The following is a 16628-nucleotide window of genomic DNA, read 5'->3' on the forward strand; positions in this document are numbered from 1 at the left end:
GTTTACTGAAATCACAGCTAAAAGCCACCGAAAAGCTAATTTGAGACAGGAAGGAAGAAGATTCTAAAAGTAAAGGAAAATGTTGTGGCCAGTAATACTGTCCCTACTTCTGGATCTGGAGGCCTGAGTTAAAATCCCACCTGTTCCAGAGGTGTATAAGAAAATCCAATAGGTTGATGAGAAGAATAGGAAAATATCATGACTTCAGTCTCACTTAATTTAGACTGCACCTCTTAGATGAAACTGACTTGCAATCAGTATTAATTGAAGAAATGAAATTAACTTTTTAAAATGGGATACAGTGAACGATTTGTTTTGGAACCACTCAGTTCTCCTACCTTTTGGTCTGCAGGGATAATACAAAGCAAATAAATATAATGTTATTATTTTCTCTGTAAACTCACAGCAATGAATCTGATGCAGTTGAAAGCTTGAGTGAGATTTACCAGATAGGAACATTCGTCCAGATCCATGAGATGCAAGATTTAGGTGACAGATTGCGCATGATTGTAATGGGACACAGAAGGTAAGTTGGACATCAGATTGAGTTACTTGATTTCTAATTAACCAATAAACTGAGTTTGCTTTTTACAGTTTTGTTGCACTAAATGACATACCATAAATGATCATGAAGTATGAATTGTCAATGTGGAAAAATTATAAATTTAAAAACTAGTTAAATACAGGTGTGTTAATTTGGACCCAATCAATAACAGTTGGGATTCAACTAACATTCTATCTCCAACCAAGTTTGCTAAGTAGCTTGAGTAGACAGAGAAGTAAGTAGAAGAAGTATTTGTGTAAATTGCATTGTGCTCTCCAAATATAAGAACATAATACAGCGAGTCAATGTTTAAAGTCACTTTTAACATTGTTTTCCTCTAACATCATTATGTTATTAGAACTAGAAACCTCTGTGCATTGCTGTTACAACAGGACCTTACCTGACCAGGATGGCATAATTTGATAGCAACCCCTCTCTCTCAAACTTGTTGACACTCCAAACCATGTGATTTGCAGTCTGTCTTCATGCTACAGTGCTGTCTGAGGCCACAGGACCTGCCTGGACACAATGGTGCTGGATCACAGGCTGCTAACTGATGCTAAGCTCAGTGGAAACCCTAGCTGTCAAGTTTTAGTAGGCACCAGCTGACATTGCCAAGTTCAGCAGCTCCTCAGTACTTCTCTATTCCTGTCACTTATCTTTCCTCTCCTTCTACACACACACGTGCAGACACACATCATTCTCTATCATTCTGTCTGTTCCGTCCTCTTCGTATCCCCCACCAATTTTCCCATCCTCTTCTTTGTCCTGCACCTGGCTCATTTTCTTTTCTGCCTTTTACCTCTCTTCCCCTGTTGAAACCCTTAACTTTAAAACTGTTTCCTAAAACCTTCAATTCACTTTCTTCCCTTGATGCTGTCTTAACACTTTTGCTGCCTTGTCTGTTTCATTTGCCAGCTCCTTTTTATTTTGGAACATTTTCCGAGTCCTATTGAATTTTTAAGGAAGAAGATGCTGCACCTACAGAATGTCCTAAAACATTTTAAAGTCGAAAAAGTACTGTTGAATATTGAAGATGGGACTTGAATCCACAGCTGTGTGACACAGAGGAGTGTGTTGGCATTGAAACAGGGCTGCAGCTTTTAAATTGTTTCTGTTTTTGGTGATTTTTATCAGTTTAAATAATGGACCCAAGATTATTTTTTATTTTGTTCCCTAGAATCCAGTTAACCAGGCAGTTGGAAGTAAATAGTGATGAAATGGTTCCTGCAGAATTTGAGCAAAATCAAGACAAAGCACAGGGGAAACAAAAACATCAGAGAACTGTTGAAGGAGGTAGCCAATCCTCAACAGCGGATACAAGCATTGAGTCGCTTGTTGCTCCACTAGGTGAACTGTTAATGGTAGAGGTGGAAAATGTAGTCCATGAAGACTTTCAAGTCACAGAAGAAGTTAAAGTAAGTTGTAAAAGGGTGATTTTTGTTTGATCCACTTCTTCCCAAAATCATTTTTGTTACTTTAATTTAGTACAGATTCCTATTTCAGTGCTTTTTATTTTTTTTCTTCAAGGAAAGATATAGAGCAAAGAAAGATCTTGGTGCAAGGAAATTAACACTTTTCCTAGTGGTTCTGAAGTAGTGATGTCTTGTAAGTGAATTGGTAGTAACAAGCAATCTCCAGAATTTTGGACAAATTATGAACGATGCTATTGGGAGGCTTCTAGTGAAATCATGTGCTTGACCATTGTAGGTATCGGAGTCCATTTTTATCGCGTGCTTACTTTCTACTTACAAAGCACTGATCACAGGAACTCTGATTTGACCTGTCTTCGAAGAGAAAGTGAGGACTGCAGATGCTGGAGATCAGAGCTGAAGATGTGTTGTTGGAAAAGCGCAGCAGGTCAGGCAGCATCCAAGGAGCAGGAGAATCGACATTTCGGGCATGAGCCCTTCCTGAAGAAGGGCTCATGCCCGAAACGTCGATTCTCCTGCTCCTTGAATGCTGCCTGACCTGTTGCGCTTTTCCAGCAACACATTTTGACCTGTCTTCCCCTCACTAGCCCTGAGACACTGCAGACAGATGTAAATGTATGATTATATCGATGGCTGGGATTTTCTTGATGCGTGTTTCCATGCTGTGCTCTCTCACATAAATTATTAAATTGTGATGTGCAATAGCTTGTTGTCTGTTTCAAAATATTAAATATAAACTTCCTGAAATGAGGAAAAGCTGAATAATGTCTGCCTTTTCTTGACAGGCACTTACAGCAGAAATTGTGAAAACAATACGTGACATCATTGCTCTTAATCCACTTTATAGGTAAGTCATATGACATTTGGTGCTTAAACATTTTTAAATCAATAATTTTCTTCCCGTTCTTATCATTTTGAGGTGTATATGTTATAATCTAGATGAAGTACAAGTTTCAGGACTCCTCTGTCACTTCAAGAAGTGGAGTTAAGTTGAGAAGCAAAATTAGATTATAAATTTAGGCTTTAAATCTGGCAGTTTGTAAGGGGGAAATGGAAACTGAGGCGGAGACAGCTTCCAGAGCAGAATGAGGAATAAACAGTGTTAGAGCAGTGACTGGGAATCCCTGAAGCCGGGAGGTGAGAGGGAAGATCGGTTGGGAGTGGGGTGGGTGGAGAGAGGATGGGAGGGGGTGGGATTTTGTCCTGGGAGTGACTGGCAGCCTGCTGCTCTCCTTCATATCCTTCAGTCCCAAAGCAGCCCCAGGCACAGATGGCCAAGTTGTGTTTGACTTTGGGGGAAACACAAGCTGAATTATATCATCCAGCACCTCCTCATCTCTCCCTTACAATCCACCAGGATCCCCTCAATCCTCACTTTGGGAGTCACTGCACAGAATTGAAGAGCCTCATCCCTGGTCCCATTCTGGGAAATCTCCCCTTGCCTCATCCCTTCGGGCATGACATCCTTCCGAAAGGGCAGGCCCAGAATTGGCTGCAGCTTGGGCGGGAGACCAGTGGGAATTCCTGTTGGTGTCATTTCCACCATTTCTCCAGGCTCACTGCTGGTTCAGTCCAGGGAATTCACCCCCAGGGAGATTCAACCCCAAGGGTTTCAATCAAACCGGACACACAACAGCAATTCTCTCTCAGATTGTATCTCCCTCTCCCAGAGAGGGGGCAGGGGGAGTGCCTGAGGGGACATGAGCTCTCCATGAAACCCAGTCTCCTTCACTTCAATGGGCACCGCATTCTCACCTCGCCATCCAATTCTATCCACCGGCTAAAAGAGGATCTAGTGTCATGAGCAAGGACTTATCAAAGTCTCTGATGACACAAAACTGGGAGGCAGGGTGAAATGTGAGGAGGATGTTAGGAGAATACAGGGTGACCTGGATTGGCTAGGTGAGTGGACGGATACATGGCAAACGCAGTTTAATGTGAATAAATCTGTGGTTATCCACTTTGGTGGCAAGAACAGGAAGGCAGATTACTACCTAAATGGAGTCAAGTTAGGTAAAGGGGCAGTACAACAAGATCTAGGTGTTCTTGTACATCAGTCAATGAAAGCAAGCATGCAGGTACAGTAGGCAGTGAAGAATGCTAATAGTATGCTGGCCTTCATAACAAGAAGAATTGAGTATAGAAGCAAAGAGGTCCTTCTGTAGCTGTACAGGGCCCTGGTGAGACCGCACCTGGAATATGGTGCGCAGTTTTGGTCTCCAAATTTGAGGAAAGACATTTTGGCTATTGAGGGAGTGCAGCGTAGGTTCACGAGGTCAATTCCCAGAATGGTGGGACTATCTTACGTTGAAACATTGGAGCGACTGGGCTTGAATACGCTTTAGTTTAGAAGGCTGAGAGGGGATCTGACTGAGACATATAAGATTATTAAAGGATTGGACACTCTGGAGGCAGGAAGCATGTTTCCGCTGATGGGTGAGTCCCGAACCAGAGGACACAGTTTAAAAATAAGGGGTAGGCCACTTAGAACAGAGTTGAGGAGAAACTACTTCACCCAGAGAGTGGTGGGTGTATGGAATGCTCTGCCCCAGAAGGCTGTGGAGGCCAAGTCTCTGGATACTTTCAAGAAAGAGTTGGATAGAGCTCTTAAGGATAGAGGAATCAAGGGTTATGGGGATAAGACAGGAACAGGATACTGATTGAGGATGATGAGCCATGATCATAATGAATGGTGGTGCTGGTTCGAAGGGCAGAATGGCCTACTCTTGCACGTATTGTCTATTGTCTATTGATGTGGAGATCAGTGATCACCCAAGATTTCCTCAATGTACCAAAGAGCTAGCATCAGAGCACAGAGCCCAGGACTCCATTCAGCACAGTAGCCTTTCCCAGTCATGGGCTCAGTTCCCAGTGCTGTGGATCCTGCTGGCTCTCCTCCCACTGGGCAGGCCCCTGGGAAACATTGCAGCAAACCAGGAGCTCTTGGTGGCTGCTGGCTGTGCTCCAGCCCAAAACTAATCCTCCTCATCGGAGTCCTATCAGCTTGGGACCAGAACATGTGTATCTCCCTGGAGTGAAATTCAATCCAGTTCTTGGAGCTGGAAGGAGAAGTCCACATCCTAGCCCATTCCTTTCTGAAAACATGTTTTTTGTCACCTGTTCATGAGTCCATATTATCCACTCACCTTGTGCATCGCTTCAGAAACTGCTCACCATTCCTGCAGCACACTGCCCCAGACATGAGACAAGCTTTTCCCATGGGACACTGATTAGCAAGGTTAGATTTCATGGAATACAGGGAGAACTAGCCATTTGATACAGAGCTAGCTCAAAGGTAGAAGACAGAGGGTGGTAGTGGAGGGTTGTTTTTCAGATTGGAGGCCTGTGACCAGTGGAGTGCCACAAGAATTGGTGCTGGGCCCTCTACTTTTTGTCATTTACATATATGATTTGGATGCGAGCATAAGAGGTACCGTTAGTAAGTTTGCGGATGACACCAAAGTTGGAGTTGTGGTGGACAGTGAAGAGGGTTATCTCAGATTACAACAGGATCTGGACCAGATGGGCCAATGGGTTGAGAAGTGGCAGATGGAGTTTAATTCAGATAAATGCGAGGTGCTGCATTTTGGGAAAGCAAATCTTAGCAGGACTTATACACTTAATGGTAAGGTCCTAGGGAGTGTTGCTGAACAAAGAGACCTTGGAATGCAGGTTCATAGCTCCTTGAAAGTGGAGTCGCAATTGGATAGGATAGTGAAGAAGGCGTTTGGTATGCTTTCCTTTATTGGTCAGAGTATTGAGCACAGGAGTTGGGAGGTTATGTTGTGGCTAACATTGGTTAGGCCACTGTTGGAATATTGCGTGCAATTCTGGTCTCCTTCCTATTGGAAAGATGTTGTGAATCTTGAAAGGGTTCAGAAAAGATTTACAAGGATGTTGCCAGGGTTGGAGGATCTGAGCTACAGGGAGAGGCTGAACAGGCTGTGGCTGTTTTCCCTGGAGCGTCGAAGGCTGAAGGGTGACCTTATGAGGGGCATGGATAGGATAAATAGGCAGTCTTTTCCCTGGGGTCGGGGAGTCCAGAACTAGAGGGCATAGGTTTAGGGTGAGAGGGGCAAGATATAAAAGAGACCTAAGGGGCAACTTTTTCATGCAGAGGGTGGTCCGTGTATGGAATGAGCTGCCAGAGGAAGTGGTGGAGGCTGGTACAATTACAACATTTTAAGAGGCATTTGGATAGGTATATGAATAGGAAGGGTTTGGAGGGATATGGACTGAGCAGCTGACAGGTGGCATATGGGTTGGGATAGCTGGTCGGCATTGACGGGTTGGACCGCAGGGTCTGTTTCCATGCTGTACATCTCTATGACTCTGATTGAGGTATTTGAGAACTTCAGCAATATTAAGATCTTTGCAGACAATGAATCAAAGAATTAAGGCAGAAAGCACAGAGGAATAATGATCAAAATACATTTGTGACTATCAAATTTCTCCATTGGGTAAAAATAGATTTACATTATTTTTGAGCTTTGATATCCACTTCTGCCTAGTCCCATATTTGTCACAAACATTTAATTCACACTGTAAAATTCAATTTAGAACTGAAGGAAAATAATTACATTTTACTTCCTGGTTTGTTGTGTTTTGTAATATGCCAAGGTGATTAGCTCCTAGCTTCACTTGATGACAGCACTGTGCACCTGGATGTGCTCACAATTTGGCGTCAGATTCAAACCAATGTCAAGAAAGGGAAAATATCTTTCCTATAACAGAGTGACCACCCTGGACATTGGGGCCCTCTTTTGGTGTATAAAGTCCTGTAAACCTCAATATAACATCCAAACTCCTATATTCAAAAGTCTGAACAATGAATGCTAAATGCCTTCTTAACCACCTAACTATATGTGATGCAAACCTCCAAAGAATTATGTAAATGAACCCCTAGGTCTCTCTATTCTACAACACTATTCAAGGCCCAAATTTTAATTGTAAAAGTCCTGCCGTTATTTGTTTTATTAAAATACACTACCTTGCATATGTCCAAAATAAACTACATCTGCCACTCTTTAGTTGATTGATTGACTCAAATGATCAAGATCTCTGTAATCTTAGATAACCTTCACTATATCGGCACGGTGGCACAGTGGTTAGCACTGCTGCCTCACAGCGCCAGAGACCCGGGTTCAATTCCTGCCTCAGGCGACTCTCTGTGTGGAGTTTGCACATTCTCCCCGTGTCTGCATGGGTTTCCTTCGGGTGCTCCAGTTTCCTCCCACAGTCCAAAGATGTGCAGGTCAGGTGAATTGGCCATGCTAAATTGCCCGTAGTGTTAGGTGAAGGAGTAAATGTAGGGGGGTGGGTTGCTCTTCGGAGGGTCGATGTGGACTTGTTGAGCTGAAGGGCCTGTTTTCCACACTGTAAGTAATGTAATCTAAAACCATCTTGGTGTCATCTGCAAACCTACTAACTATGCCTTCTGTATTCTCATCTAAATCATTTTAATAACAAACAAAAGTGGACCCAGTGCCGCTCCATGTGGAACACTGTTGGTCTCAGGCCTCCAGTCTGAAAAACAGCCCTCCACCATCACTCTTGTCTCCAGCTGTTAAACCAATCTGGCATGCAGCTGGTAAGCTCACACTGAATCCCATGTGATCTAACTTTACTAATTAGTCTACCATACAGAACCTTGTCAAAGGCTTCACTGATGTCCAAGTAACCAACATCTATCGCTCTGCCCCTATCAGTCTTCTTGGTCACTTCCTCAAAAAAAAAACTCAGACAAGTTTGAGAGATTTGTTGTCGTGGTGCAAATGTCAGTGCACACTATCCAGAATTTTGGTTAGCCTGTGATAGAACAATAATGCTATTCTAGTTCAAGCTCATTTTTGAATGAAAGTAACTGCTGCTTTTTACATTTTGTTTCAGAGAGTCGGTGCTTCAGATGATGCAAGCAGGACAGAGGGTGGTGGATAACCCAATTTATTTGAGTGACATGGGAGCGGCACTTACGGGTGCAGAATCGCATGAGCTACAGGAAGTGCTGGAGGAGACCAACGTAAGATGTCAGTTCAGATTGTTTAGATAGAAAAATCCATTACAGGTTTCCCTTTTACCTCATTTTGTTGCTGTGAATAAGGTATTCATAAAATTTCATCAAGAGCCCAGTGCAGCTCTGCTACCATATCGGTGCTTTGTAGATATACATAGCAGCAAAGGTGATTTCAGTGGAAATGAATTTCAGTTCTTAGGGACATATTCTCTTACACACACATACGCACACATTGTGTTTGTTGATGATTCCTGCCTGCCCTGAACACGTGATTATGGGCCATCTTCTTGAACCACTATAATGGTTTGATCTAATGAAGCAGTTTGTTGTCCCATTTTTGATCAGAATTAAGCCAGATCTGTTGTTTTGAAACTGGAGTAAAGGCTATTTATGAATCAATTGTGTTTTAATCCCAGGCAAATCGTTTCATTTTTTTTACCTTTCTTTGTGGTAAAGAGGAGCATTGAAACAGATCTTATTGAAATTATGATCAAGTTGTCATTGAAGTTCAGTTCTCATGAGACATGAGTTAACATGTTGAAGTTGTATGTAAGAAGGAAAGTTAATAAAAAGTAGTGGGAGTTATTGTATTTGTGACCAGGGAAGGGCTTCGAAGTGGACAGTATAATTGAGAATAATATGTGTGTTCCTAGAGGGAGGAAGTGATTTAGAAATGTGAGAAACTGACTGATTTTTCTTTAAATTTAAGCTAAGCAGCTGATATGAAGAAGCATGGCCTATAAGACACAGCATCAAGATATAACAACATTGGGTGCTCAAGTAAATTCAGTAATAGTTTGGTGACACAATACTTAGGTTTAGCAATCCAGGAGGAACTGAGCAGTTTTGTAGTTCTTGGAAAGGATATTCAGCATGGAGATGATGCAGTGCCCTTGTCTGCATCACCAGGATATACAAAAGCTGAAATAGAACAATATATCATAATGAAGCTGAGAGATTAAATGTCTATTTTTAATATTGTATATAGAATTCCAAGAATCTAAGCTTGCAGTAAACAATGTGTGTGTTTAGGGTTAATAATAAGCCTGTAAAAACCACAATGCTTAATTTGAAGTGAAAGGAAGTTACTCAGACTTGATAGAGAACTGAACAGAGGATGTAGTGGGAGGACATTCCAGATCTGACTTTCATTTTTAGTCTGTGCTGGAAAGTCATTCAGAAAAGAAACATGTATCGAACTCAAAGAACTGTGAAGCTTTCCAATTGAGAAATGTGCCAAGCTGTGTTCCCCAAAAAGTTTCAAGTAGTGAAATTATCTTCAGATAAGTCATTATTAATCCCAGACTGAAGTATTGGTGACAGTGAGTGGAAAAGAAGTAAAGTTTTTGAATTTTTTTTTCAAAAATAGAAAAAGCATTGAAGTTGTTGAGTTATGTAGTGTACAATTCCAGTTACAGTTTAAAATTTTATTTCAAGCCTTATAACATATTAAATAGAAGATACACTGTCTGTCGTCCTTTCTAAATGAGCCTCACTGGGTCATGGTAGAAGTACAACACTGATATTAGAAGTGCAATGGTTGTAAAGTGTTCTGATTGTAGTGATTGCAATACATGGCTGCTGTTTCTATTCAAACTGTAAAGGGTACATGGGTTATTTCTAGTATGTGTTTAAAAATCTTTGATTCTGTGTTATCAGGTTATAACCTGTTTATTTCTGTTAATCTTTTATGTTTATATTGTTAAAACAAAGGCTGTATTGTTGCATGCTTATGTTTTAGTAAAAGCTCATTGTGATGAGGCTGTAAGGTTTAGGAGCAGAAGTAGGCCATTCAGTCCATTGAGTTTGCTCCACCATTCACCTTGCTGCTTAGAAATCTATCTCTGCGCTAAATGTACTTAATGACCAGGCTTGACGACACTCTGCACCAAAGAATTCTCTTGATTCAGAACCCTCTGAGGGAAGAAATTCCTCCTCTTTGTCTAAAACTCAGATGGCACATTTATGTCTTCTGGTCCTAGATTCTTCCATGAGGGGAAACAATATTTCTGCATCTGCCTTGTCAAGTCTCCTAAAAAGCTTGGATGTTTCAATAAGGTCACCTTTCATTCTTCCCAAGCCCAATCCACTGGACCTCACCTCAAAAGACAATCCGTCCATGTCTGGTATCAAAAATAAAACAAAAATAATTATAATCTATATTTACCTGTTGAGGATCTGACTTGTCAAATACTAAAATCAAATGGGCATTACCCCATCATAATTGAGTCCTAAATTATATTAAACTTGTGAGCAGATTTTAAAGGCTTAAATGCTGGAATGTTTTTAGTAGAGGGTAGGTTGTACAAATAAACTTTTCTTTACATCACCTCCCACAACTGCAAGGGGGAAGATTAAGAATTTCTGAGAAATTGGAACAGGATTTTATAATTGAATTTTGAACAGATTGGACAATAGACTAAAGGTTAAAGAAGAAAAGTGATTGGTTGAATGCTTCTCTGAAGGCTTTAAGGTACAGTAGGTGCATACATGCTAGAAACAGGAATAGAAGGATTGGATGACAGAGTAGAAAGTTGTAGTTAGAGAAGGTCGTTTGGGACTCCCGTGATAAATTCTACTCCTCTTCTGTTGTTTGTTTGTTCTTTTCCTTGCTACTTGTTCAGATGCAATTTACCCATATATCTGTTCCTTCTACCGAAAAATGAGTTTAAAATTCCATTATCTGTTCACTACCCTCCAACATCATCTACTCCAGTCAGTGACTCCACTTCAGGTAATCTGACTTTTTTCCCAAGTTGAAGAAAATAGTAATTGCTCTGTCCTTTTCATGATATAGTTAGAATTGTCTTTCTACATTTTTTTTCTAAAAGTAAACCCTACTGCATCTTGGTTTCAGACCAAAGATTGTAGCTCAGTAACTGGTTTTAAAGGTTTCCCTCACTGCACATATGTCTCCTTGCTTTTGTGCTCTGCAATGCCGACTGTTTCTCTTGTGGTGATTGTCCAATAAACGTGTCTATCAAATTAACAGCATTTTCCTTCCTTCCACTTCACAATGGTCTTTCTAAAATATTGAAACTGCTTCTCCTTATGCTCTTTATCCAAACCCTCATAATTGTATATGCTTATTAAAGGAGAACAACCCAAGGTTCTCCAGTCTAGCCCCATAATGATGATTCACCATCCTTGGGACTGTTCTAATAAATGTTTGATAATCTCCCCTGTAGCCTCGCCATCCTCAACTTCTCAAACCTTCGACTTATTCAACTGATCTGTTATCCATCATGCATTTTTGTTCACTATTTCTACCTTCTCCACAAACTTCTAGTTCCCCACCACCCTGTAAATTGCTCATCTTTAAGCCTCTCCATGTCAGGAGAAGTGACAGCCAATGGTATTATCCCTGTACTTAATCCATAGACCAGGTAATGTTCCAGGTTTGAATCCCGCTATAGCGGGTGGTGAAATTTGAATTCATTAAATATCTGGAAGAGTCCAATGATGAATCCATTGTCAATTGTTGGGAAAACCCATCTTGCTTATTAATGTCCTGAAGGGAAGGAAACTGCTATCCTTACCTGGTGTGACTCCATGTGACTCCAAACCGCTAGCAATATAGTTGACTCTTAACTGCCCTCTGGGCAGTTAGGATGAGCAATAGCTAGCGATGTCCTCATTCCATGAATGAATTTTTTTTTAAAATGTTGTTTACATAACCTATGTTTGGAAACCTCCACCATTCTACTCGTTCATTACTAAACTCTTCAATTTTCCATGTCCTATTAACATTCTTACCATGACTCATTTTACATTTTTAAGATATCTTTTTATCTGTCAACTCCCAACCTCTCTGCCTTCAAGCCTAGTGAAATATTTGAAGGCAAATTGTGTATCAGTTGAATAATCTGCAAATACAGAACTGACAAATTTAGTGTTAAGAGACCATAAGACATAGGAGTGGAAGTAAGACCATTTGGCCCATCGAGTCCACTCCGCCATTCAATCATGGCTGATGTGCACTTCAACTCCACTTACCCGCATTCTCCCCGTAGCCCTTAATTCCCCGAGACAACAAGAATCTATCAATCTCTGCCTTGAAGACATCTAGTCCCAGCCTCCACTACACTCTGCGGCAATGAATTCCACAGGCCCACCACTCTCTGGCTGAAGAAATGTCTCCACATTTCTGTTCTGAATTTACCCCCTCTAATTCTAAGGCTGTGTCCACAGGTCCTAGTCTCCTCACCTAACGGAAACAATTTCCTAGCATCCACCCTTTCCAAGCCATGTATTATCTTGTACGTCTCTATTAAGTCTCCCCTTAATCTTCTAAACTCCAATGAATACAATCCCAGGATCCTCCGCTGTTCCTCATATGTTAGACCTGCCATTCCAGGGATCATCTGTGTGAATCTCTGCTGGACACGTTCCAGTGCCAGTATGTCCTTCCTGAGGTGTGGGGACCAAAACTGGACACAGTACTCCAAATGGGGCCTAACCAGAGCTTTATAAAGTCTCAGTAGCACAACGGTGCTTTTATATTCCAACCCTCTTGAGATAAGTGACAACATTGCATTCGCTTTCTTAATCACAGACTCAACCTGCATGTTGACCTTTAGAGAATCCTCGACTAGAACTCCCAGGATTTTCAGCATTTCACGTTTTATTCCCATGAAACCCAGTGAGTGGATAACTTGACCTGGTGTTTTGTCTTATGTTTTGTTTCTTTAGATTCCAAATCGACTCTACAAGGCACTCTCTCTATTGAAAAAAGAGTTTGAATTGAGCAAACTGCAGCAGCGTCTTGGACGAGAGGTGACACTACATCTCATTTTGTGCTTTGTTTTGCTTTCTTTCTTTGCTTTCTAAACATCTAATTGATGCTGTCTTTAACTGTTACTGTTCAAAAGGGCTAATCACCTTCCAGATTGTTGCAAAAGTGATCCTCAATTATCTGCAAGAATTGTTGATTGCTAAAGCTGTCCTGGATACACTTGTACACATGAGATTTTTTTTTGTTACTCCTGACTGGTAAACCTAAAGCCAATTGTGTCACCTTTTGTATCTGACTTTGGGTTATTTTAGCCCAGACTGAGTTGGAGCATGAGTTCTGGTGCCACAGAGGACAGAATATTTACACACACTAGGGATTTTTGCTGTGATGCTTCAAGGTAGCTTTATAACCTTGGGTTTTCATTTAAAAGCATACATATGTTACTGACTAAAGCTCAATTTTAGTATCTGCTGTTATTGTATTAATGAAATATAAAATTGACCCTACTGTGAATGTAGTATTTGTTCATAATTCTTAGGTAGAAGAGAAAATCAAGCAGACTCATCGTAAATACTTGCTCCAGGAACAGCTGAAGATTATTAAGAAAGAACTGGGACTGGAGAAAGAAGATAAAGATGCCATTGAGGAGAAATTTCGGGAGAGGTTAAAGGAACTGGTTGTTCCAAAACATGTTATGGAGGTTATTGATGAAGAGCTGAACAAACTCAACTTACTCGATAATCATTCCTCTGAGTTCAAGTGAGATTCCTGTGGAAATTTACAAAACAACTTTTTCTGGAATCGCACGACTAATAGTGTTTTCAGGAGGGAAGAAAGTTTCCTGAGCACTGTATCACCTTTAGAACATTTTTTTAAAAAAGTAATTTCAAGTTTAAAGCTAGCTGCCAGTGAAGGAAATGGAATGCTGTTTTTGCAAAATTGAAGTGCAGTTGGGTAGAAAGGGGTAGTTAAATCAAAGTCACGATGGGTTGAAATATTAGGAATTTTGCAAAGCCCCTTTGCATGATGGGAAACATTTAAGCTGGCAGGTAGATGATATGAAGAGCATTTTTAAAACAGTTAATATTTATTTTCAATAATATATTATGTTAATATGTTAAGTGCAGTGTAGGATCAGTAATGTTTTGAAGTAGCTTCGCAGAATTAAGGTAAAATGATTATGCTGATATGACTTATGAGAGCAAATCATGATTTCTAAGTTAGGTCTGTTATTTCCCATGGAAGTATCTTGATTGTAATTGAATTTAATAGTATTTTATGCTGAATGTACACAACTTTGAGGGCTGAGCAAACATATACAAAAGAGTCATTTTGTAAAATGGAGACTTCTTGCACTCTGCTTCATTTTATGTGAATTGAGGTTATTTATATCTTTTGGATTAATTGTCTGTACTCAAAGTCAGGATAATTCATTTGTTTAAAAACTGGAGGAACTAATCGGCCAATTAGCATAGACTAAGAGGTTACTTGGGGTACTGTCAAGGATCAGTAATCTCCAGCCACTTCATCAATTACATTCTATCCATTATATGGCCAGAAATATGGATCTTCACTGAATATTGGCATGATTGATACCATTTGCAATTCCTTGGATCTGAGAATCTGAGCTCGTGTGCATCAAAATAGACCAGAAAGTGTTGAAGTAATAGATATCTCCATAACTCTCAGGATAGATGGGATCCTTTGCAGTCACTAATGTACGTGATTGCCAGAGCAAGGGATATCCCGCGATGGCTGAAGAGAATTTGGTGGTGGGTAGAGATAATCTGTTGACTTTCTTTCAAAGCAGAACAAGCAATGTAAGTAGGAACAGAAAGGAAATCCTGTTAATGGAACAGTGGAAGTTGGGAGCCAAAGTTTAAAAGTTGCAGCTCAAGGATGATAATCTCAAAGTTTTCAGAGTCACGTACAGACTGGCATAGAAACAAACAGCAAAATTAATATAGGTGTTGTGGGAAAACAGAGTACTGTGATAAGAAATCTGTGACCCGAACCGGGGCATGAATGTCTTAATGAAAAGTGTAAATAGGGAGATTACAACAGCTTTGAAGTAGTGAGGACCAATTGGAAAGGAAAGGAATACAACAGTACTATTTCTCTTTCCCCACATCCCATACACGTGGGAGATATGTTCCAGGACCTACCGCAGATAGAAGCAAACTCATTCATTTTAATGGGAAATTTACCTTCCTGGCAACCTCGGAACGTTCCCTATAATATGATCTAGCCATGGTAAACCACGGGTAACTGAAACTGTGGCAAATGATTCCACTGATATGGGCGTTGCCCTATACTAGAAATTAAATCTGCTTAAATTAAACAGAAAAGGAGAGAACAGAAACAAATCAATGAAGTGCAGATTTAGCTGGCCAGGAAATAAATCAGAAATGTGGAACAGGAGTGCCAAAATACTTTTTTTTAAGAAAAGGAAATGAACCAGAGTAGATAAAGTAAAAATGAGGAACATCTGGGAAATGGCAACTACAATATTATGAAAGCAAATTGCCGAAAGACGTCAGTAAGCCTGACATCTGTGGAGAGAGAAACATGGTTAACATTTGAATGCTGTAGGACTATCCTTTGAAATAGTTCCAAACTGATATTAAAGGCTGTCTAACCTCTGACCCTTGTCATTCAATGATGCTACCGTCACTGATTTCCCAATAACAACGTCTGAGCCAGGAGGCATGGGTTCATGTCCCATCTGCTTCGTAAGTGTATCATAGCTCTAAATAGGTCTAAAATAATTAAAGTAAAAATCTGTTCTGTTACCTTAATTTAACCCTAATTGACTGTGTGCTTCTTATTTAGGGTAGTTAGACTCTCAACTTTTAAAGGAGCAGTGTTACCCTTTTGGCAGATTAATAGATTGTGCATATATTGTATAGTGTAAGACTAAAATAATAAGCAGCATAACATCGAACTTAGCATGAGATCTGCTCAGTGCTTTCAAAATACTTTTTAGTGTGTGTGAAGCTTTGATTTTTAATTTATAAACAGCTCTGTAAAAGAGTCATTAACTGGTGGGCTGCATGATTGTAGTTTACTTTCGATATTGTTGGTTAATATTTTATTTCACCTGGTTCAGTGTAACTCGGAATTACTTGGACTGGCTGACAACAATGCCTTGGGGAAAATGCAGTGAAGAAAATATGGATCTTAAACGAGCCAACGAGGTATTGGAGGAGGATCATTATGGCATGGAGGAGGTCAAAAAACGCATCCTGGTATGAGCTGATCAGTTGTCAGTGCTATATACGTCAAAGGGGGATTGATCTGTGCTCTGATAGTATAAAAGGTTTACTAGAAGATCTCTTCAGCTTGGAGCAATGCTGACTAGATCCCTTCTATTTCCCTGGAGTGGGAAAATTGGATTAATTATCCCTTGATTTCCGTATCATCCTTCAGAGTTGTTGCAGTCAATTAGAGACTGCTTTGAGCTGCTGGCATACTGAGGGGAAAGTCTGTCTATATAATAAGAATTACTTTCTATACATTTAAAATTTAAACATTTTAGATCATCGTATAAGCACTTAAGTTAATTCCACATGGTTTTAAAAGCTGCTTCCTTTGCTTTCTCCTTAAATTCAGAAGTCCCATGTATCCCAATGGAAACTGTCCACATTGATGCAAAACTTAAGGATATAAAATACCTAAATGGGCCATCTTGGCTTAAACAGTCCATGACTATATTTATGCTCTCTTCTACCAATCTTCCATGTCAAAATTTATCTGCATAACTCATTATTCCATTTTACCTCTTGCTTATTGGGCTCTGCCTTAATTCGATCAATACTAATTACCTCAATTGTTCCCAATGTACTCTCTGGTCTCTTTAGTTTGTGAAATTCCTATTGATTTTAATGATGCTTTGTAAAAAGT

The 16628-nt window shown here is 40.2% G+C and overlaps 1 protein-coding gene across 1 annotated transcript in view; it reads left to right on the forward strand.

Moving 5' to 3' along the window:
• Positions 1-16628, forward strand: part of lonp1 (lon peptidase 1, mitochondrial) — a 43615-nt gene that overhangs the window by 5683 nt on the left and 21304 nt on the right. The window contains exons 3-9 of the mRNA XM_072593933.1: positions 407-526; positions 1725-1962; positions 2763-2824; positions 7867-7996; positions 12683-12766; positions 13264-13484; positions 15835-15973. Coding sequence (XP_072450034.1) covers positions 407-526; positions 1725-1962; positions 2763-2824; positions 7867-7996; positions 12683-12766; positions 13264-13484; positions 15835-15973 — 994 coding nt within the window. The remainder of the gene's footprint in view (positions 1-406; positions 527-1724; positions 1963-2762; positions 2825-7866; positions 7997-12682; positions 12767-13263; positions 13485-15834; positions 15974-16628) is intronic.

This window comes from Chiloscyllium punctatum, chromosome 24 (genome assembly GCF_047496795.1).
Source record: "Chiloscyllium punctatum isolate Juve2018m chromosome 24, sChiPun1.3, whole genome shotgun sequence".
Taxonomy (NCBI): Eukaryota; Metazoa; Chordata; class Chondrichthyes; order Orectolobiformes; family Hemiscylliidae; genus Chiloscyllium; species Chiloscyllium punctatum.